Source organism: Condylostylus longicornis, unplaced genomic scaffold, assembly GCF_029603195.1.
Source record: "Condylostylus longicornis isolate FDR11 unplaced genomic scaffold, ASM2960319v2 ptg000033l, whole genome shotgun sequence".
NCBI classification, from domain to species: domain Eukaryota; kingdom Metazoa; phylum Arthropoda; class Insecta; order Diptera; family Dolichopodidae; genus Condylostylus; species Condylostylus longicornis.
Window position 1 is genome coordinate 323,174 of NW_026578002.1, and position 26,180 is coordinate 349,353.

The following is a 26,180-nucleotide window of genomic DNA, read 5'->3' on the forward strand; positions in this document are numbered from 1 at the left end:
AAATAGCAATAGTCTCGTCATTCAACGATTGTGAATAAACTTTTTGAAACACCCAAAAGAAAAATAGAAAATTTTAAATCGGTATCATATGAAAGTTATATGAAGCTGGTTTATCAGCAACTGAGAAAGCGACGAAGAGTACTTAGAAGCCGATGAAGCGAGTCCCACTCTTAAAAAAATGGCAAAAGACAATAAAGATATAAGGTTGAGTTATTTGCTGAATGGTCAGCTAAAGGAGATGAATTTTGATGTTTGTTTGAATCTGTTACTATAGCCCCTATAGTCTATATAAAAGGAAATTTTCCAAGCAGTAAAACCGCTAAAATCGAATAAAGCCGTAGGTTTTGATCTCATTACTGGTGAGATAATAAGATAATCGTCAAGAAAGGCTATGACATTTTTAAAAAATTTTATGAATGCAACCGAAAACCTTATAGGTATTCTTGGAATTCTTGGAAAGTAACTGATGTTATTATAATAGAAAAACCAGATAAACTCTAAAATGAGGCTGAATTATATTGGCCATGACGTTTCTGCTACCAATGACATTAAAACTTTTTGCAAAATTGTTGTTAACAAGGTTGATACCGATAATAGAAAATAAAAAATAATTGCATTCATAGGGATTTGGGTGTCCTCGAAGTAAGTGATAAAATGAAGAACTGTACCATGAAACATTAAGGCCTCCAGACTTATAGACCAGAAGATTATGATAGATTTAGCCTAAAATGCCTATCTTTGTCTATCGAGGATTTTTAACATTTGTTAAGGGGAAAAAAATAAAATTGATGAAATTTTCTGATTATCGTAATATTTCTTCTCAAATCTATATAAATGTACATGAGATAATCTTATTGAATTCTATATATGAATTCGTCAATCACAGATGAGTGAACTTTTTTTCTTCAGAATTTCTAATTATAATACAAATTTATAATTATAGCATTTCGATGGCAAGTTTTTATAAAAATGTTTTATTTTAAGAATTCTTTATAATTACCTTTATTCATTTAAATAAATTTCTCGAGATTCTATATAATTAAAAAAATCTCTATGCAATTGCATAATAAATCTATATCAACACAAACTAATAATATATATATACATATCTACAAAATATAGCTGATAGATATGAAATATAGCTTGAATAAAATATTTGAATTTAATTAAAAATGCATTTTATAGTGGGCAGGACATACCACATGTAATCTTGTAATAATCTATATACATAATATTGTATATCTATGCGTCTAATATAGAATATGTAAGTAAAGATATGTGTGTAATTATATTTCTTGTTTAAATATAAGTGATACGTGATTATTTTAACGATCATTTTAAACAATTCCAATTATATTCATATGTGATTGGGACAGCAGAGATTGATTTTAAAAATACTTAAGTATTTTCTATTTTTATTTTATTTTATTTCAACCTACTCACTTCCTGTATTTTGATTTTTCTATACTACATACTTATAATTTATTTAAATAAAAAAAAATGTACATATATACAAGTGTTAATAACATTTACTAGTTTTATCTACAGGTAAATGATCTCTATATGTAAATATTTAATTATATACAAATGTAAATGTATGTATGTGCGTTTGTAAGTAAATTTAAAAAAAATTATCGATCTTGATTGGATTTGTAACGATTTCATTTAATGAATGAACGTACCAATTCGTATTCATATCATATCTGATATTTATGGCATTAACAGGTACTTAATGTCACTTATTAATATTGATGTTTATTGGGTTTTGCTTTTTTTATAAAGTGCAAATTAAAATTTATTACTAAAGTATGAAAACTATTTATTTTAATTGTAAGAAAAATAAGGTTTAATTCAAATAATTTTTTAAATAAATTTTTTGAATTTTATGGAAAATATTTTCATTGTTGCGAATTTTAATAAAGGATGCAATTCAATTGAAAACGATTGGTGAAAGTCAACAAACATTTTCGTTCTAATGATGCCCGAGAGTGCTCTTTTAAAATTATATTCCTATTGAATTTAGAAAAGCCTATAAAGGTAGTAATTCTTATACCTCTCTCCTGAATTCTCCATAAAAGTCTTACGAACAATAACAAAATTAACACTTACTCAGTAAGTGAGAGCATAAAACAGTATGAAGTCTGAATGTACAAAAAATATGAAAGTGTGATCAATATAAGGAAGTAATTACAAAAAGAAAAGCGGAATATCTAAATTATACATCTACCGCGTTACGTTGATCAAAGGTTAAAATAACTGGTAATTTTATTGATCATTTTGTAATGATTGCGTATCAACTTTCTGAATAGAAGAATAAGCAAGTCATCAAGTTCTTGCTGATTTCACGAATTTTCAATTTCTTTGGAAATATGCCAAAAATAAAGTAATTTCGGATTAAAAATTGGATTAATAAAAAGGCATATATTAAATGATGTTTTAAAATGTTACAAAATAATATATTCGCAGTACCCTTTGGGTAATTTCTAACTGGTACTTAACATGGAGTATGATTAGATACGATTGACTTCCTCTAAAAAATAATTTTAATTAAGTGACTATGTCTGACTTCTTAATTTGGCTTGTATTCCTATGTCTTCATTTTAGTTACATAATAAGTAACTTAAATTTGGACTTGCTCTAATTTCTAAACTTTTTGCAAGATGCACATTCTGATATACACATATGCAAACTTGTTTTAATTTCAAAATATGAAGAAATTTTTTTCGAATGGAAGAGTTTTACAACGAATCTATTTTATGGTTATTTCATAACAAGATTCTAATATTCTAACATGAAAATTTATTGTAAAATAGTTTTTAATGTTAATGAGAAGATTTAAATTTTTAATTAATATAATAATTTCAATTCTATACTTTCTTGTTCAAAATCATTAATCTATTTTGGATAACAACCTCAATATAATTAAACAATAACTTTAATATTGTGAATGTTCTACAATAATTGGAAAAAACACGCATTCTTAAAGGCATAAAATTTAAAATTATAAAAAAATTTAAGCATTTTAGTTTTTAAATTTCCATAGAATAATGTTTTTTTTTTTATTTTAAAATGTAAATTTCTATAAAATTTACAAATTTTCTTAAAATTTTTCATATAATTTGATCTTCATTAATTTGTACATTCAACTATTCATATAAATAAAAAAATATGTGTTCAGATGTAAGCAAAAGCCTCTAAACTAAAATAAAATAATTTTATTTTGGCAAAATTTCAAATTTTCATGTATAAGAGAAAATAAAAATGAAAATTTCAGCTAAAAAACAAAACGAACGAAAAAAACAGCTGAAAGAAGAACGCATACGGTGGCGGCAAATATATTGTTATGTGTGCATGTTTATGTATATTTTCATATAATATAACAAATATACATATGCAAAATATGGTCTCACATGTGTATTGCACTAAACACTGCCAGATATGTGTGTATTCATAAGTTAGAAAATTCTTTTAGCCGAAAAACGAATATTTGTATGTGTTTCTTATTTTTACTTGAAATTCTTCGATTTTTCTCGAAAAATCAAAATATTCCTAAAAAATTTTTCATATATACTTCTTATTTAAAATATATATATATATATATATATATACATATATATCTGACTTACATATATGTGTAGTAAAAACAGTGAAAATGGCAACAATGTTTAAATATTTGTGTATTTTATTGCGAATATTGTGTTTAAAAAAAATAATATTTTTCATTTGAACTTTTACTGATCCTGCTGTTGTTTACGCTATTGTAGGCGGTTCATATGTAAATAAATAATAATATGTGTTGTGAAAAACAAGTGGTAAGAATCTTTATGAGTTTGAAATAGGAAAAAAAAATTTGTGATACCTTTATAATATTCGCAAATTTTGTAAATTAGGGAAATACCATTTTGAAAAGTAATATTATATTTACTAGAAAATTATTTTCCCTGGCACGCATTTTCTTTTTGCAATATGTATAGAATTTTTGAGGAGAAAAGTTATAGAAATTAATTTCTGAGTGTAAATGCATAAAAATCGTCTTAGTTTCATATTTGCCAAGAAAATGCTGAATTTTATATTGAAAAGCGTAGAACATCTATACGGTAATTTTGTGCAATAGTTTTTAGAACGCCTACTTGTAGGCAATTTTACTAAAATGTGTTTGTACAGTATAGATCACCTTCACCATTTCTAAGTTCACCATTTGTAAGTTATCGATAGTATGTAAGGCCTGTTTAACAATAAAAATTACACAGTAAGTACAAACTGCAGGAATATAGGAAAAACAATATTTAGAATTAGTTTTCATAGTTACACGGCAGTTACTCGAACTTCATGGATATCTCTGATCTATGACTGGACACACGACTGCTAAGTTTCATAAATCTATCTTTATTAATTTTCCGAATTTTTCAAATTAGGTTTTAGAGTCGTATAGCAGCTACCCGAACCAGTGTAGCCATTTTATAAGACACATGTTTATAAAATTTCATGTCAATATCTTCATTACTTGTTTGCTTCATTAGTGTTTAACACTGAGCAACAATATATGTACATATTTTTCTTGTAGGTGACTCCTTCAAGGGATTACAAACTACCCTTCGTGAACTTTAGTACGAATAAAACATAGAAGCATGAATAAACATAAAAGCAAAAACAAGTAGTGTACATTTTTATTTTCTTTAATTTTTTCTAAAAATATATTCTCTATGTACATAATGAACTAATTTATTTTAAAATTTACTAATACAATAAATACGTTATGAATTTCCGATTATTATGAATTAATAAAGAGACCCTAAATAAAAGCTATAAAAATTTTATGTACCCAATTTTTGTTTGATGCTTGCGCTCTAGGGTTAAATGTGAGAAAATTACTTTCATATTTGAAAAATAACCTAATTAATTTTTTTTTTTGCAAAGTCATTAATAATTTCATATTTTGTGATGATATTTGTTAAATGAGCTGCTTACATACTAACCGTATACCATACAAACAAGAAAATAAAAAAAAATAATTTACATGAAACACTAAATAAGCAAAAGAAAACAAAAAAGCTGCAATATTGCAACATTGTCAAATACTACGTGCCAACATTAAAGTAGTAATTTTCTATGCGGCAAGAATATAATTTCGCGGTATTTTAAGTATGGCGATGATAATTGAAATTATTTTTCATAATAAATTACAAAACTGCTTCAACAAGTGAGCTTTTAAAAATAATAATTGTTGTTGTAAGAGTGTTTTAGCTTTTTCTGTTTCTTTATTACAATTGTCTTATTAACATACAGATTAATTTTGCATATTTATGCATTATGTATGTGTATACAATTTTCTAAAGTTGAGAATACAAAACAGATTATTGAAACACTTTCATCCGTTGCCTGTTGGAGAAATTTTTGAACAATTATGATTTTGTTTTTTATAATTAGCAAAAAAATATTTGCTCTGAATTCTAATTATATACATATTTACATTTATCAGCATGTTGCCACATCTAAGTTAAACTTTATACTCTCTTTCTCTCACGAAGGGGAGAGGACGGACGTATAGTCAAATACTTGAAATTACAAGCCATAGAATGCATTTACAGTGCATTCTGTAAGTACATGTAATTTAACGCAATTATTTTTTTATAACTACGCGTTAGTAATCACTCATTTTAGCGCCACAATTAATAAATGTGCCCTTAGAATAAACTCATACATCTACCATTATAAAAATTCATAAAATCTTTGTAATTGTTGAATGCATGTGCATAGTTTTCCTGTTATATATGGGGCTAAAATTTTTTTCGAAAGAATCTATGTACATTTAGTGTGCAGACATAATTTTCTATGTTAATTGATATGATTTAATTTTTTTTACACGCACATACTTATGTATGTATATCTACTCTCAATAGTAGTATGTATATCTATAGTATGCGTATAAATGTTTTCTAGTTTAAGTCACAACATTTGATTCAAAAATCAAATTAAAGTTGTTATGGTGGCAATGAACGAATTAAAATTAATCTTCTGTGGAACGTGATTTTCGAGAGAAAAAGGTTGGTTAATCTATATTTCTTTAGCATTTAAAAAAGTGATTTAAATACAACGTACTCGTATGTACATATGTACATAAAAAACCTAGCGGATATGTCGTTGAAAATGTTATAAATTATGTTATGACTCATTTAAATTTTTTTTAATGAGAATGCGTTACTGTATGATATTCATGTAGGCACGTATGATTGACATAGAAATTTAAGGAAAGTAAAATAGCAACAATAAGATTTTGAAATATATTTTTGTTATAAATCTAATTTTTTTCATAGCACTTAACACACATTGTCTAAGATACATAGAAAACTCAATTTATGGAGCGATACGATATGATTTGTAATAAGAATCAGAAGGCACAAAAAAAATACATAAATGTGTTGAATTCGTGGTTATGTTTCTTACGTTTTTAAGATTCTATTACATTATTGCAAACTAATAAGTACTTGAACTTCGTTTTGAATTTTCATTTTAGAAAATAAACAATTTTAAAAACTATTATACGAAAAGCTGAACATTAATTTGTTAAAAAGGATTTCAAATTGAAACGTATTCAATTCAATAATTTAAGAAGTAAATTAAAATACAAAAGCAAAAGATGGAGTGTAACCGTAGGGGCGTATTAATTTAATTTGCTTGGCACACATAACACTCATAAGTATAAACCGGCAATAGAAAGAGTAGGGCTCGCAAGGGAAAGGGTCTTTTAGAATTAACAAAATACATAACGAATGACAATTACGCATACAACAAAGTCTTTATGTTTTCCGTCTCCCCTTTAAGTTATAACAAAATAATAAAAGCACAAGTGTTTGGCAATCCTATGTCCAAACCAAAGATAATTTGTAAATTTTGTGTAAATTAAGAAATTTGTGAGATAAAACGTTAAAAAAAAATTGGTTAATAAAAATTTAAACAGTCAAATAATTTTAAAATCAATCATAATTAAATATACGGTCATTAAACACATATAAAATTTATTATATAATTTTATAAGCAAATGAAAAGAAAAACTCTTTTACTAAACTGATACAAGATTATAATTAGAATATTTTAAGTATAAAAAAATTTCTGAAACCGGTTCAGAAATTTATGTTATTTAGCAATAAATTGCCAAAATGTATATAGAGTTATGCAAAAGATAAGCTTTTCGATATTATACCTACCTACCCACCTGATGCTCTATAACAATATTATGATATTTTTACAGTATAAAATTTCAAAATAAAATAACAGGCGCACAAAATAAAAGTTGTGTTTTCTATTACGTCATAATATGACGCTTTCTTCATAATTTTTTGTTCTTTAAAGATTTTTATACGATTTATTATCACCAACCCCATTGCATACAATTAGAGAGGTTATGTGATGGCACAAATTTTCGCATATCGAATTTTCGATGCAAAAGCACTTGTCCATAGTAGGGAAGTGTAACTAAACCATTTTTAACAAGATTTGACTGATTCAATTTTGATGAAATTTTATATGTGAGTTTATTTTAGCTTATCACAGATTGATCAACTTTTGGGATATTACAGGCCTCAGAGACTGGTCTTTTTTTACTGAACCAATTTTATGTTTTATTTAATTGTGGGTGTTATCGAAACTAACTAGAAAACTTTTCGGTGAATCCCGATGGCACAAAGCGAAACTCTACTAATGGCCAAATTTTCATTTTTCTAAGTGAGTTAACTAAAAGCCTATACTTCCTTAAAAATAACCCTTTCTGTAACATTTTCAATAAGCTAGAAAATACATATTGTGGTCGGTTATATGCTGACCACATCAGATTTTTTTTGCTTGCGATTATTAAAAAAGTATGGCTTTGTTTTGTTCTTAAATAATTTAATCACAAAATTTAATTATGTAGCATTTTAACTTTTAGATTATTTTTTTAAAACTGATATATAATTTTGGTACACGCAATATATTAAATCATTTTTTGATTGTTTACTAATTATTTTAATTATATATTTCCAAAAATTATTTAATTTCTTATATAAATGTATAGATTATACAGAACAAGAATTAAAAGTTACTTAAAATTAAAATAAATAAAAAATAATTTAATTATCTGTGATTTAAGATGAGCCTGAATATCTTATGACTTTGTAATATTTTTTTAATTATGCGAATATGACAAAATTTTTGAATGCAAATCAAAAAACCTTTGCGGAACCTTGTAATTTTAAATTCTCTTTTTAGAGTTATAAAGCTCTCACTCTTAATCAATTTTAATTCTAAAAGTTCTCAATGTTAACAGCAAGTCAATAAAATTAAGTTCAAGTATTAGAAGGTTCGAGTAATAGGAAGTTCGAGCTGCATGAGAATTTGTCCACATAATTTACATTACATTATCTTGACTAAAAATCATATATATTTTTAGTCAGGATGTTTAAATCGTACGACACTGTAATATTATATGAATAAATTATGGCGTTTTTTTTTTCAATTTCATCTGCGTTTCTTAAATATTTTGCTTTTAAAATTTATATTTATAGCGAATAAGTTCTAGTTAAAGAACAAAGACGCTAATGTGAAATGCCGTATACAAGAAAGATATATGAAAACAAAAAAAAGACAAGAATTTTCTTTGTTTCCTAAATTAATGTTAAGTGTAAATTGTAGTTGAGCGAAACAAATATTTTTCCACTATTGCTTTTCCTAATTCTGCACATATTCTAATAATAATCCGAGTAAAATCACTCAATTTGTCATAGTATATCTAAAATAACAAATACTTGTTAATAGTTTGCCATGTGCTCCTCTCCGTGTCAAAAAGTGAATTGAATAAACTTTAATTCCATCTTTGATTTTCAAAATCAAAATTATAATTATTGAACAAATAATGTCAAAATTCAATTAGTCAGATTATTTTTCGTTTTCATCTTTTTCATTGTTGAAATTAATTAATCAAAAAAAAAAAAATTCTTTTTTATCTTAAGTCTAAAGTAAATTTTACGCCTCTAAAAACTTTACAGGGCATAAAAAATGTACATAAAATTTCAATTTTATAACAAAAGATTAGATTTGATTATTTTGTTGTTTTTCTTGTAAGTCTCCAAAAAATTTTTTTTATCATATTTTTTTTTTTCTCGCAGCAATATTTCGTTTAATAACATTAATTATTGCTTTATAAAAATGATTTTATAATGTATGTATGTTGCTATTTTGTTATCATAATTTCATTTTATATTCTGATTACTATTTTATTATATTGAGCAACCGTAAAATGTCTAGTTAAGATTAAAGTAGTTTTACTCTAGTTATGGTAATGTAGAGTATAGTAATTGTAATTAGAATTAAATTATATTGTGTTATTGGCTCAATTATAAAGAAGGAAAACAATTATATTGTATACAATCTGATTGGTAAAAATGAGCGCAATAATTGAAATCTAAATATTATAATGTTTAGTAATTACGATAGCTAAAATTTTCAGAGAATTATAAATCACTTATTTACCGTTATACAATAAATTGTTTTGGACAATATAAGCTTACAATTTGGACTATCTAAATGTACATATTTTGTTTTGGAATTTTGGAATTTGGGGATTATCTTGTAAAGAAGAAAAATATTAACCAAAATTTTTTTTATAATATTTATGTAGAAAGCTTGAGTAGATCTAATATATATTGATACTGATTTGTAATTTATTTCCTCGTTTTTAAGAAAACTTAAAAATAATATGTCTTTTCAAATAACTTTCCTCACAAACTTTACAAAAATTATATTGTTAATATTATTTTTAAATTTACTGGAATTTTACACTAATATTTAAATATTTTCCCCAAAAATGGTTCTAAAAACAGAATAAAAATTATAAAATATTAATAAAATGATGATGAAGTACAATATTTTCTAATTAGTCGAAGAAAAGAAAATATTTTATGCAAAAATAATTTTTTAAATTTCAACTTTTAATTTTCAAAAAAATTTTGATTTAAAATAGAAATATTTATTAAGTATTTTTAATAAAAAAAATTTCAATCTACTCAAAAATTTATTACAAATTTCATTAAAAAATTCTAATGATGTTGTATCATGAGTTAGGAAAAGTTTCGAAACTTCTTGATAAAAAACTTTGTTAGGTTCTTTTTTAAAATTATTCTCAACATTCATAAGATACTGTATTCACATAGATAATGAAAATGATGAATTAAAAGTAAAATGAATTAAAAGGAAAGTATTTTTATTGCACTGATTCATGTCTTTAGTTCAAATTTAAAATTATGCATAAACCCGAAAATTTCTTTAATAAATAATAATTTGCCGGTAACAAATTAATATCCAAGTAACTTCTACAAATGTACCAATGTACGTGCATGCATAATTGTACCTAATTTAATTTTTTTATTTTCAATGTGAATTATTTTTTTTCAACACTAAAAATCTAATATCACATCTATTAATATACATAGAATGAAAGTATATTATAGTGATTGTACTACTTTTAAATAATATGACTTATTTTTTTTTCTCTTATACCTACATGCACTTGACTTAGTTTGTATTAAAGTATATACGAATACAAAAGAATCAAAATTTTCTCTTTCATTAAAATGTTCGAATTTTTTGAAATAAAGTGAATGAGTATAAAATTTCAGTAGCATATTTTAAAATTCTCACAAATATAACGTGAATACATATATACATACACATACTTATATTAATGCATGTAAAAATTACTTTGACACCTGTCAAAATGTTCTGGAAAAAGTGAAAATACGTGAAATAATGATAAATTTTATGATTTATTTTTTTTTTTTTTTGAGCATGGTTTTTCTTTTATATTTTTTTTAAGTAAGTATGCAGTCATTTCAATTTTAATTCTCTCTTATATATTTTATTTTGAATTCTCTTTATTTTTTTTTCAGCAATACTGAATATATGGCTGAATTTCTAATACATATGTCATTAAATCTAATATATATTGCATTATAAAATAGATGTTTAATGAATATTTTACCTGTGAAAAGCCTGATGGAAATTGTCCCCTAACATTATGGGGATATCCACTTGTATCCTGCTGTTGATGAGGTATTGTATTAGTACCAGAATTTACACCAGCATTAATACCAGCTGCAGAAGGATGTTGTTGTTGTGTTTGCGGGTTTCCGCTTCCGTTACCATTCGATATCACAGACGGTTTCATTTTATTTTTTCTTTTATATTAATAAAATTATTTAATTTTCGATATTCAATTTTAAATTTTATTTTTTTTTTTTGGTTCTTAAGAGAAAAATAACTTTTTTTTTTATAAAAATTATATCCGAAAATTATTTAAAATTTAACTATTTTTATTTATTAACAAATAATTATCGATTTAATTATAATTATTCATAAGTGTGTTATAATTATATTAAAATATTAAAATATAATTATAATAATTTATGATGAAGAGGACAAAAAACTAAATTCTGGCAATTTCCTTTTTTTTTTATTTTTTTTTATTTTTGTCTTGTTTTACACATTTAAATGGAAAATTATAACTTTTTATATATGTATGTATATATATATATATATATAGATTTTTTATAAAATAATATTTAGTAAAATTTTAAAATATTTCTTTGTTTTTCATATAGAATATTATAAGAAAGCACTTGCATGAAATAACTTATAGCAAAAATATAAAAATAATATTTTATTTTTGAAAATTATATTTTGTATATAATCTGTATATATGTATTTATAAAATAAATATATACATTTACATGTATATATTTATGTATTTTTCCACAAAAGCAAAAAAAAATTATTTATTCTTTTTTTTTTTATTATAATTTTTAGTTTTAAAGTACAATAATATTTTCAAGCAAACCGACTTTACACCGCACACAAGAAATTCGAGAACTATCTTTACTTTCTTAGTAGAGGGATATCTCACCGATTGTATTCACAGTATGATACTGAAATCAAGAAAATTTTAAAATACTTGTTTGGGTAAAAAAAAAAATAAATTAAATTTTTCTTTTCTTATTGTATTTTGATTTTTGAGAGACTTTTTTTCTCATGTATTCTCTTTAATCTACTCGATTCTCCGATTGATCATAAAAAATATTATTTTTTATTTTATGTTTATAGTGAACTGTTGTTGATTTTGATTACCGTTTAGTTTTATTTATTTTTAATATACCTAAATATTTTTATATTCTGAGATATATAAAATGAGAGAGTCATTTTGAATTTTTTTTATATTTTGTTAAATATAAAACATTAAGCTCGTCCGTATCTTAGCGATCTGCAAAAAAAAAATTAGCAAATATTCTTATACACTTGTATTACGACGACGACAGTATTGTGATATTTTGCTTTTATTTCATATATAGATATTATTATGATGATGTTATAACGTTATGAATAAATAAAAAAAAGTTATAGGGCTCATTATTTCGAAAAATATTTTACCTAAAAATAGTATTTTAACTTGTTTTGTTTAAGAATTTAAGAAAGAAATATGCGTTTCCTTTCAATATTGATTTACTCTGTTAGCTATTACAAAAATCTATTAGAGCTAAATAATTATGGTCCGAAGTTTTTTTTAATGTGACATCTTTTTAATATTAATGTGATTTTTGAGTGATTGTTTTTTATACAGCCCCTCCTAAAAATTAGTGTAATTTTTATTCTCGTTTATGTAAGGTATGAAATCATGTGACGATCTTGTAAATTGCTATATAATATTTAATTAATTAACATTATAACATTCATATTATGTATAATTCAACGATGGTCGCGAATAATTAATAAATAAATTGCATACTTCTAGGCAAAATTTGCTTTTTTTTTTTTTTACTAAGTAGGGTTTAGGACCGTAATTTTCGCAGTATACCACAATTCGCATTTTCATAAACATATAATAAAATCATGAGTTGAAAATCTGTAATGTTATACAATTATTGTACCAATTGAATGCTGCATAGTTTTTAATAAATTTTAAATTATATTCATTGAAGATATTTGAATAACCATCAATGTTAATGTTAGCTTAATAAATTTAGCTCTTTGAATTTAATTATTTGAACTTTTCATAATTAGAAAATTTCGTTTATCAAAGTAATTTCGAAATTTTTTATTTTCGATAAATTGAACTAAAATTTTCAAAACAAAAAAAAAATAAGAACTCATGCGTTTCAAATTTTTTTCTTTTAAATGTAAGTATGTGGCTGTATTTATTCTGCTTAAGCAAAAACCATGCGTTTTTTTTTAGTTTTCTGATTCTCGAACATTAACAAAAGATTGTTAAGAAAGAAATTGAAAGAAAAGAAAAAAAAAATCAAAAACGTTTTTTAAAAAAATTTCTACTTTTTTTTCATTTTATTTATAAATTGCTCACGACGACGACAACGACGATGATGATCATTGAGCGGGATATTCAAACAGTCGAGACATCAGATTTATAAATAGCATTTTTTTGTATAATGGAAAAAAATAAGAGTTAATATTGAAAGTATTTTTCATAAAATAGAATTTAATTTTTAATATGGAAGAAAAAGTATTGGTTGACTTTTTTTAAATTTTCATGTTTCATTCTTGAAAGTTATGACGAATATATAATCAACCGAAAAAAGAATGAAAATTAAAGAAAAAATATTAGTGTATGTAAAAAAAATAAGTCGCGATCATCCATGAGCAGCAAGAGTATTCAATATCGTTTGCGCTTCTTAATTAAAAATCAAAAATAAAAAATGCTGAAACAAATGAAAAAAATTTCCTCTGATGTTGTTTTTTTTTTGGTAGCGAGCGAACTAATTGGCAACCGCAAAATTTACCTGTTACATCAGTGACGTTACTTAATGATTATTTTTACTTTTATTATTAACAACAATTATTATTGATGAAAAAACAAAAACCGGAAAGCAATTAAATAGCCAAAAACAGTAATTTTTATTATTGTATTTTCTTTTGTATTCTCATTTTCTCACCAATCGCATATTATTATCAATAAATTCGTGAGAACCATGTATAAGAATATATGTTAACTTATAAAATTATTAACCGGAGAAAAAATGAGAGTTAATATTTTTAATGAGCTTTTCATTTTCTAACCCATCTATATATATAAGCTATCTTCCTATATATATATGTATAGGTATTTACATTATTATACATAGAAAATATTGCTTGTTATCTCAAACTGATTGCTGGCTGAATTCATACAAAATAATATAGAACACAAACTTTATCTCGAAAAACATGATTTTAATATAAATTTAAAACATATTTACATATACACATATGTACGTGTATTTTTCAGAAGAATTCTATTAGGCGCGAAAGCCATTAAATTATTAAAATACAAAGTAGAATTTAAAAATTATAGCCGTCAGATCATAAAAATAGAATCCCAGTTTAAAATTTTTTAATTTACCAAAACAATAAATTTATAAGTACTAAGTAATATGCATACTTAGTTCTTTTTGTATATATACATACATATATAAAAAGATTAAACTATATTAAATGTATGGTAAGATATGTAGGTATATGTAACTCATTTTAAGATGAGATGAGTTGCTTTTCGAAATTGATTTATAACGCATTTATCCGGTTAAAATTATTGACAATATTTTAAAAAGCACGCAGTGAATGTGGGTGGAATTTGAAAAATTATTTCACTTTAATAATTTTTGTTAATTCATTGTTTTATTAAAAAGAAATGATGATAATAAAAAATAAAAGTAAAAATTTAAACCAGTTTCGGTTTTAGCTTATATGAAATTGGAAAATAATTTATTTAAGTTAATATGCAATATTTAATTGATTTGCAACCATATAGAATTTTTGGAAACAAGGTGGTTCGGTTCATGTCTTAAAGCTTTTGGGATTAACAGATATTATTCAATTGATTGTTATATAGAATAGTAAGCAATTTTTTCGATTTATGGATATTGGTATAATGTAATGAAAATTTAATGAAACTATCGGGAACAAATGCCCATATTCATGATTAAAACAAATTTAATTAATACTGCAATGTAATTTTTAAATCAAGTTTTATGTTGACATTATCGTTATGCAAGTTTACTGACTGAACAGCTTTTATGGATATTTGTTAGACAGATTTTTTTCTACCTTATTATCTTTAATCCTCCAAATTATCCCTAAATGTCCGGGAATAACCCCGATTCCCTCTCCGGCTCCAAAACCACATGAACTTATTTTTTAAAAAAACGGCAAGGAATTTGCTTCCTCTCGAGAACTTTAACATCAGTTAGGGGAAACCCTGCATATTATACATATTGCACTACTTACATTATTTTAGAAGCATATTCGTATAATCATTAAAATGTATTGTTCGCTATTATAGTATTTCAAATGGCAATATAAATATAGACCATTGTAATATGTCACAATATGAGTGCTGTCACATAGTTCAAATAAATGTGTCATTTTAAATTTTACAAAATTTCTTCTTAAATTTAATAAAGCCCAGATTATTTTGCTTTTATTTAAATATAACTGAATTTTGGTACAGTAAAAGATATTTTGCAAATTTTCATGGAAAATAAATTTTTATAAAACAATTCAAACGATAATCGGAAGAAATTTTGAAAATTAGACCAAATATTTGTTTTTATTAGCTAATTATTTATTAAATAGCTTGTATATAAACTATTTTCCATTGTATTGTATTCAAGTATTTGGAATATATAAGAGAAAATATAGTAAATTAACTACAATGTATAATCATCTCATTTCTTAGGTGTTCTTCTTCAAAATAATTTCATTGTATAAAATTCTGAAATGTGTCAAATTATTATTTTTAATATAGAAATATTAAGTTATTATAATTTTAAGCTATTATAAATTTAAATTAAAATCAAATGTGTATGAATTGATAATATTTTATTTCCAAATGAAAAAACTTGTAATTTCAAATTATTATGTATTAATTCAAATAAACGCATATTTTATTAATAAAACGAATATTGTATCTATTTCTATTAAATAATTCATAATTAACAACCATTAAGTATTTAAATAAATCTCATATTTAGGTCGATTAATATGCAATTTAACAATTTTATTGTATCCAATTTGTTTTGCATTGAAAAATGGAAAATAATCATTTAATAATTTTTTTTTTTGATTAAATATTTTGCAGTTTGTACAACTATAACATTTTGTCTGTTACAACTATACAGAAACAATGATTTATGACATTTTTTTTGTATTTTCAAACTATTTTGCATAATGTGTGGTCAATCACTTTTAAATGTTACATGAATTTTGGATCAAATTCAACTCCTACATATAAGTATAGCATTTAATGTGATATTAAGAGTTGTATAGACTTTATATACTGTTAGAGAAATACTAATGAAATGTATTGAGAGTAAATTTTTGGATAGAATAAAAAATTGTTAATTTAAAACTACGTAGGATTTTACATTTTATATTCAACATTTTTGTTTTTGGAAATTGTTTTCTGTTTTCTGAAAAGGTTAATGAACAAAAATTAACCCAGAAATTCTGAAAAAAAATTTTATTAACTTTAATAAAATAAATATTTATTTTCAATGTTTTTGTTTTTGGACTATACTAGAATGTTATTCCAACAGTTTAAAGATCTTTAAAACTTATAAAACCAACTTTAAATAAGGTAAAAGGAAATAATTATAATGAAAATTCGGTTGATCTAATGATTTTTTTAATTAGACCTTTAATTCCAAGATGGTTAATTTTACTGACAAGTATAGAACAGTTTTAATAAAAACTCGTTTTATTGTGAAAAATTAAACGTTCGGTAAATTGATTTTAAATGAAGCAAAAATTAATTGAGGTCACAATTTTAGATATTTATGTATATTTTATTTTTTTAATATATTTTATATAGTGGGTGCATTTCAATAATTTTATGTTAGTTTTATTCTAATTTGTTTTATTTATTTTGATATTACAAGTATTTGTGTTTTAAAAGACTCGTATATAGTATTAGTGACGTTAGTTTGACTTGTTGAGCTTGTTAATTCGCTTACTTGCCGAATTTTCTTAAGCTAGCGAATTCGCTAAAATTTGACATCACAAAGTATGATTATTCGATTTATTCGCTAAATTTTTTGTACTATGACAGCATTGAAAAATATGTTGACGGTATTTTAAAGTAAGTTGTCACAATAAAATTCTTTATATTTTTAACAAATTCGGGTTGTCATATCACATAAGTCAACTGGATTAAAGGAGTTTAAAAGTATAATTCAAATTCTATAGATAAAATTATGATTTTCTTTTACAAATTAGTTTATCTTTTAGTAAGAAAGTTTTCGATAGTTGAGTTGCAAGCCATTTAGATGTGTAATCATATAAATATTTGATTATATGGAAATAAGTCTGTAGTAAGAAGCAAAACTATATCAGTAATCAAAGATGAAGCAATTTGGAGTTTAAAAGCTATAATTCTAGCAAAATTAGCGTAAATGAAAATAACTTAATTGCAAATATATGCTAAATAGCTTAAGATTTCCTAAATTTTCTAGACAAGAGATACGAAAAACGGGTCTAATATCGAGAAAAACGGGACTTTCCAATTTGACACAACATATAGAAATTTAATTCACAAAATGTAATCCATATATTGGCAATTTAAAAATATAAAATTTAACTTAAAGGCTCAATGAATAATTAATTTTTTAATAGTTTTATAAATATTTAATAATTTTTTGTTCTCATCTTCTGATTGTACTTCCGATATTAATAAACGCCAACAAACAAAAAAAAAATCATCAACTTTAACCTCTTCTCACTTAAATATTTCAAAATTAATTTAAATCGAAAATTACGTATTCTTTCGTGTCACTTATAATTTATAATAAGAAAAACTCTTAAATAGATAAAAAAAGGTCATTAAAAATTTATGTAAGTACGTCTTGTACTCATTCATTTCTATACCATATTTCTTGATTGTCTATCATATAATGACAATATGGGACAACAATTGGCAATTCATTTTGATTACAAATGAAAGACTGGAAGTTTCTATAGAAATGTTATAATCTTTTTTTTTTCTTTTTGGATATTTAATGTTATTTATTTTATTTTTTGGTAGAAAAGACATATAAAAATTATAAAACTTCATAGTTTTAATAACAACTGAAATTGGTGACATTACGTGAATTTTTAATTCAAATAAAAATAATAATAATAAAGAAATAAAATTTTTTTTTTTGTAAATTTATAATAGAAAAAAAATTAAATAAGCGTGGGTTGACATCAAAAATTTTCGATTGTAACTAATTTTTGTTTTGACTTTTTAACTGTTTGCCTCGACGTATAACTTATTTAAGAAAATCTCATTTTAAAAATAAAACTCATTTAATTCATAACTTTAAATGGAAATTTTTCTATAATGTTCTCTGTTGTTAACCGCATCTTATAAATTATATAGTTGTTTATATACATATGTATATGTATGGATTTATGTACATTTAATGATTGATGACTAATTTTAGTCGACACATTATAGATTTTTTTTTTCAGTACTAAGCTATATTGTATGTGTGATGTAAATTTATAGCACTTAGTAAACCGCTTTAGTTGAAAGTAAAATTTAATACAAATTGTTCTTGTTTTTCTTATTTTTTCAGCACATTTCCAAAAAGGGAAATTTGTGAAAATTAGCTAATGATTTTCAGTCTGCACATTTGTCTCTTACACTTTGCTTGTAGCTCAACTCTTTTTTGCTTTCGTTAAAACTTAATCCAAAAATTTTTTTTTTGTTTCTCATACTAATAAACTCTAACCCTTACCAAATCTCTACCATTTCTTTTTCCTCTTCGTGAAACAATGACGAATTCGCTAGGTACTCTGATAGTCGATGCATGATGATCATTTTGTGCTTCTAAATCGTGATTGATTTTGCTCGTTCGTGCAATATTTATGATACTTTGTTTAGGCAATTCGTCTGATGTTAATTATCAGACAATGTTTTTTTGCTTAAAATTAGAATTATCATATATTGGCAAGCTTAATTGCCTATATAAATTGACTGTTAATATCTGTAACTCTTCTTAATATTTCATATTTTAGTCTCTCCATGTACTGCAATATCTTAACAGCTTGAGATACTGCTATTAAATTTTTTATTTCGCACGCCATCTCTTGATTAATATTTCATGTAATTTAAAACACTTTATTTTTAAAGCGTGATTACTGATGTGAATAAAACTTATTGTTAATGGAAATGTGCTTCTTGTTTAGTTTCAATTAATTTGTCAGAAAGTGTTTTAGTATTTATTTCCTTTTAGGTGCAAATTGAGTGTGTTTTATTTACTATAAAAGCAATTATATGTGTAGATGTGACGTGATCTAAAGCTCTATCTCAAATTAAATTTGTTACGTTTTACTATTACTTTTGTTGTTTAATGATTTGAACGACCTAGAAATCTATTCGTTTTCTTTTGATCTTTTTCTAGAAAAAATTTTTTTTTTAAAACTTGTATCAGTTGTACATTTAAAACAACTTGTTACTTTAACTTAACACGTTTATAAATAAAGTGTATATTATTTAATTTGATATTGCGAAAAAAAATATAAAAATAAGTAGCAATCATTACGTAATTTTCCCGTTTAATTAGTGTAGCTTATGCATACCCATTTTCTTATTATTTCTGTGAATTTGTTTAAAACTTTCCAAAATCTTTAAATGACATTAGAATATGGTCAGAAAAGGTAAATTTCAAATTTATTCTACGGATATTATACCAACATTATCCCGGCTTAAGAAGTTGCCAAAAGTTTCTATTTTGAATAGAATACTTTACTCGTAGAGTAAAGAGAAAAGTAGAGTCGGTTTTGATACCCGCTGTTAATTACATTTTTAACTACTCGTAAAATCTACTTAATTTTTTAAGATTTACAAATTTTGCGAGTAGTTGAATAAATACACTCTCATAATCGATAAAATTAGCTCTCAAACCCAAAATATTAAAAGCAAAAGTGTTTTGTCAAGTTTGATCGCTTTCTCGACTTTCATATTTGGCCGAGAAGATTAAGATAAAATTAAAAACAAATCAATAAAGTTATATAAAATTATTAGGCTATTAAACTTTTTACAGGCCGTTTTTCAAGTTAATTAATGTTTTAAATTATAGAAAATTTATAGTTTGATCTGACATTTTTCTTGATTACAACAAAAGTAATTTTTTATTTAGAGTGTTCACTTTTTAGTCAGCAATCATCGTGTTTGATCTCAATTAAATTATGCTATTGAACATATTCAATTACTTGAAGTTTCGTATATGACTCATATTTTAAGAAATTCAAAATTCTTAATTGAAAAGGTAGACAAGAGAAATGGATTCCAGTGAAATTTAAATTCTGTGTAAAATATTAAAAGACTATTGAAATATGATATTACAAATTATTCATATTTTATTGTTTACTCGAACACAATATTATTTACGAACAGACGTTTATAGTTAAAATAATCAAGAAATACTGAAACTTGTTAGGTTTCTAAAAAACAAACATTTTATTTATTTAAGAATTTTTTTAAATTTGTTTGTTTTAAAAGTTTATAATTTCTAATAAAATTTTTCAAAATAATTTAATAATATTTTTCCAATCTAGTAAGATGTTTGTTTAGAATTCTATGGTGAAACTAAATTCATAAATATGAAAGTGTAATTTGAGTAAAGATGAAAGATGGTATGTGATCGTTGATTTACGCTAAAAGATGATCGAAAAGAAGGTAAGTTTCAAAAAATATGAACTTTTCTTGTGCTCGTATAACAGTTTTTTTAATCGTATAGAAACTTTAATCTAATAACAAATTATTTTCATAGTTTTAAACTTTTACGAAATCAATTCTTAGACTCCGTAATTAAAAACTAGAAATTGTTGATGGAATTGAATTTTCTGACTTCTTCTCTTAATGCTTACTTGTATATATTTAAAACTTTACTTTTGTTTTGTCTCACGTTTGACACCTCTCTTTGATTAAAGTAACTCAATTCTCAAAACAAACATCAATTACATTTTCCCACTCCTCATTTCGTTTTTTAATAATTTATATCGTAAATTAAATGCTCTTAATAATATTTATATATGTATGTGTTTGAAAAATTTTTTACAGGATTTATTTTAATAATTTTTTGTATAGTCATTAGGGTTGTCAAACTATTGTTATCACTTGAACAATATGGCTATAAAACAAAAGCGTATAAATTCTTGCCACATTATCATCGCGCACTCTGTATTTAACATTGTTTACTTATTGTTATATGCGATCAATCATAAGATTTATGTTAAAGATAGTAAAATAGTGTTTTAAATTTTTTTTTTTCACTTTTTTATTATTTACGTTTAAGGTAATTAGTTGGAAAATTTTAAAATAAACAAAAATAGAAAAAGAGAATATGACATTGTAACCACTTTAATGTATGATGAAAAAACAAATTGTCATATGAATACTTTAAAAATGATTCATTCACCTTTTTATGGAGAGATTGCATTTTTTTTTTGTATTTTTATTTACAAAGAAAATATTCTTTTGATAATGAAGGTATTTAAGACTATTTTACTAGTATTTTTGTTTTACTTATAAAAAAAAATTAAAACTCTATAGTATGTACAATTTGAGAACAAAAGATAAATTTTAAGCTTTAATTATTTTTATAACTTTTATTTTATAAAGGCACATGGTTTCGCTATACATACTTAGTAAAACTGAAAATTAATTTGCGAATTTTGAAAGTAGTACACTATAAATATAGAATATAGAATATAAAACTATAAATATAGAATATTAGGTCACTTAATCTTGATGAAACAGAAAATTTTTGTGTAGAAACAAGTGGAGACTTAACAATTTTATTTAGAAATAGTTTAAAAATTAATTCTTTTTTGAAGTTTTTTTCGATTATGAAATGATCGTATATTGAGAAAAGTGTGCTTGTAAAGGCTTAACTTAACAGTAAAATTAAATCGTAAATGAGTACAAATTTTTCAAATTGTTTTAAAAAATTTCAGGCCAAGATTTTGGCGTATGTGTCCTAAAATGCTAAGAAAACAAGAATTTGTATAATATATATTTTAAAGTTTTGTGTATGTGTTTCTACGATTTTATTTTTTCTTTTTTGTTTCAAGAGTAAAGCTTGGCTTTCATATAATATTATTTTCATAAAAGGTAACTAATTTAAAAAGTATACTTAAGTATAAACGATGTGTACCAGTGCAAAAAAAGTGCCGCCACTGAATATTCTGCACATTCTCACTTATACAATACTCTCTCAATTGTATATGTGCAAACGACCGTTTGTTTTTTCATCTTATGAATTTTTCTGTTTTTTTTTTCAGATTTTACCGAAAATAATTTTTATTTTTCTCAATTTCATTTAGATTCTAGAATCTAGAACAATCTAGTCTAAAAAAATTTTAATATCTCTAGAAAATTTTTTTATTCACTTTTTATATTCTTATGATTGTTCTCACTCAATTGATCTGGAGATTTCTAAAATATTCTCAAAATTTAAATTTCAGTTAGAAAAACATAAAAAATATTGACCTAAAGAAAATTGTAAAATAAAGAAAAAATTTTTTTTTATTCACATACAACTTTTTTATTTGAAATTTTGAAATAATTTTCTTGTAAAATTAAGAAAATTTTTTTACACGAACTTTGTTGGTATTTTGCAATGAAATAAAAGTGCCCTATTAATTTTGAAAATTTTCTCAAATTTTTCTTGTTGTTGGAAAAATTTTGATTTAACAAATAGTTTTTGGTTCAAGTGCATTTTGCAGTAAAAAACATAATAAGAGGAGAAAAGGTTTTTAAAGAGAAAAGTAATTGAGCAGTTTTTTTTTCTTTAAAATGGCGTCTTCATTCTGGGACAAATAAAAAAAAAACGTTGATGATCGTTTTTCAGAATGATTTTCAATAAAAATTAGTGAAAAATTTATTTTACTTTACATTAAAATTCAATTATAAGTTACAAGAGCTTTTATACGATTAAAAAATTAGAGAGCACGTATTTGCATTGTTAGGGAAAATTTAAATATGCGTGTGTTGTAAAGAAAAATTAGAAAGTACTTGATTAAGAAGATAATTTGTCTAAATTTCTAAAACTAGTTAAAATTTCAATCGAAGCTTTTGTTATTTTACCATTTTGTTATTGTATTTGAGAGATTTGTTGAATTTATTACTTCGTCTTATTCATCAAATTTCGTATGTGATTCGTCTGGTTCGGTGTACGAAATCTCTTCTCATACTAACCCATAGGACTTTTTGTGATTCCCTTCTCCCCATACATTTGAACTATATCTAGAACTCTGACAAATTACAGAATTGCAGCCAGCCCAAACCGCAAAACTTCCATCGGAGTCACAAAACTCTCCCGAAGCATCTTAGTCCACCAAGTGTATCTGTTATAGACGACAATTTTAAACTTTTTAAAGTATTAAAATTTTTCGAAAATTTGAAAAAATTAATTAATGCAGAATCATCGAACCCTACTGTACGAAAATGTTACTATTTATGTATGTTTGTGTATAACTTCTATGTAAAATACATTATATGTTAATTTCTTTCTACATTGAATACGAAAAATATAGGCTTTCTTTGACAAAATTTTTAATGATGAAGTATAAAAATATTTTAGAACAAAAAATATACTTACGTATTTCATGAATGACTGCGTAAATTTTTATAATAAAAATCAGGAAGTAAAATTTTTAAAATCATTTAAAAAAAGTCTAAAATTAATTTACCCAGAAATAAAGAAAATACTTAAATTTTATTCCATAATTACCCTTACGGGGAACAGAACAAATCTTATAATTGGAAATTATTACTACCTTATATTTTGTTGCAAATTTCAATTTTTGTAATTTTGATTCCAAAATGAAAAAGAAGTAAAAAAAAAAAATTACAATATTTTAAAATAGGAAATTGGCAAAATGCCAAGAGGGCGAGATCTTTTTCTCATTAATATTTTCTTTGTTAATTGAACGAACACACAGCTTTTATTTCAGAATTTTGGTTTTTTTTTCTTCTTTAGATGCCGAATGTAAAAATAAATGTATATAATAATTATGTATAGAAAATTGTCGATTTGATATTCAGCCAATTAAGATTATTGATATTTTCTTGTTCGATTGCTTTGAGATGTCGAAATGTAAATATTAAAGTTATATTTGACAACCAGGTATATTAAAAAAAAAATTATTATGAATTATAAAAATTTTCCCTCGCTGTCTGGAATTTCAGATCTATTTTTGCTGTCTGGAATCCTTACTATTTTTTATTTACAAATTTTTTAGTTAATTGTTAAAATCCAAATAAAATGTTCTTTTAATATTAATTATACAATAGAATTAAATTAATAATCATAATTAGGAAGCTAGCAGGAGTTTTCTTTTAACAATATACTTCATATACTTACTCAAATTTGAAGTTGCCATATTACTTAAATTGTAGACCAATTTTTAAAATTTAAAATAAAAATTAAAGCTTAGTTATAATTATGCAGATGAGTTCAATCTACAGATGTGGTAGTTCAATTTGTTCTGTATCCGAAGCTAAAAGTAATTTAAGTAGACTACCACGAAACGAGCAGTCATCATCAGTAGACATAGAGGATTTACAACGACGCTTGGAGTTATCATTCTGTGATAAATTTCAAAAACTTATGGACTACAAAAGCGCAGGCATAAAATTCAAGCAACCAGCTACTAGATCTTTCCTCAATTCTTCGCCTTGATGATCAACCCGGTTTCAAAATTCGCGATGGCCATCACAGTAAGAAGTCTTAAGTTGTTATCAAATAGTCAATTCAAGTATAATAATATAAACTTTAGAGTTAATGTACCTTCATGCATAGCTGATGACCTAATTGGCATATAAGGTGCAGTTATTCAATATTTTAAGGATTGTGGCTCGATTGGGAGTAATGTTAGCAATGAAAACACCAGTACTTTAAAGCACTCTAATTTGAAATCAATACTTACTAAACCACTTATAAAAAGAAAAAAAAGCAGGTTTGTTTGCAAAATTTTAATAATATGGACAGTTCATCACACACTGATTCACATCTTACGTCTCGCATAAATTTAGCGACTTGCATCTTAAAGCTAAATTTTTTCTAAAGCGAAATAAACTGTTAAGCACATATAACAAATATGGAAATAAAATAAACAAATTGGAGAGAAATACAACCATATTAAGGAAGGCATTCTTATATCAAATCTCAGTTCTCTCAGTGATGATAAAATATTGAATTGCTAAAAGAAAAATATAATTCTAGAATACCAAAGCTTTTTCTTTCTTTTCCTTACTTACAATTCCAAAACATTTCTTTTTGTTAGCCAGTAAGCAATAAAACACCCTTCGATAATTACGTGGAAAATATTTATATTAAATACTAAACAAATTACACTCAAGACTTTTTAGCGAGACAGTTTCTCACGAGTGCAATGTTGCCATCCAAAACTTTTAATTCCGTTTTAAAGAATTTCATAAAAGAAAAAGTCACACAAAAACAAAAGAACGGAAAAAAAGGGAGGTGAAAACGGAAAAATTAAATTTATATTTTTCACAAATTTCTTTTTGGTATGCGCTAGCTTAGCGTTGACGTAGAAATTTTAATTTAATAGCACTAAATCAGTTCATTTTTTATTGATTGTTCATTTTTTATAAACAGAATCAATGATTCATAGCGTGCGCAATCTCATAGTGTTTCAATTTTTTTTTTCAAATTTAGAAATAAAAAAAAAATTTTTTTTATTATATTTTTTTTTTCTCTCCAAATTTAATTTTTATCAAGAAATATTTTCGCATGTTTGATTCATTTGTTTGTTTGTTTTGTAGAAAATATGTATGAAACAATATTTTTAATGTTTTGGGAAAAGTTCTAAGGAAAATTATTAGTGATCTAAAATAAATGAGTTGATCATTAAATTAAAAATGAGTTGATCATTTTGGTTTCGTCATTAACAGTTAGTTCGTCATAATTTTTTTATGATTTTTGAAAATATTTAGTATTTGTTTAAATTAGGGACATTATAAGAAAAGCGGTATAAACCGGCCGTCACAAATTTTTATGTGTTATGGCCAAATATGTACTATGTAAGTATGCGTATGGCCACTCGAGTTTCTGCACATTTTAAACTAACTTTATTTGATTGTTTTGTGACAA

At 24.2% G+C, this 26,180-nt stretch overlaps 1 protein-coding gene across 2 annotated transcripts in view; it reads right to left on the minus strand.

The window, feature by feature from the left end:
* The window catches only part of LOC129608643 (BAG domain-containing protein Samui), a 35,751-nt gene extending 23,816 nt beyond the window's left edge, over positions 1-11,935 (minus strand). For both annotated transcript variants that reach the window (XM_055520291.1, XM_055520292.1), the window contains exon 1: positions 11,012-11,935. In XM_055520291.1, coding sequence (XP_055376266.1) covers positions 11,012-11,197 — 186 coding nt within the window. In that variant the 5' untranslated portion in view covers positions 11,198-11,935. The remainder of the gene's footprint in view (positions 1-11,011) is intronic.
* Positions 11,936-26,180: the final 14,245 nt, after the last annotated feature.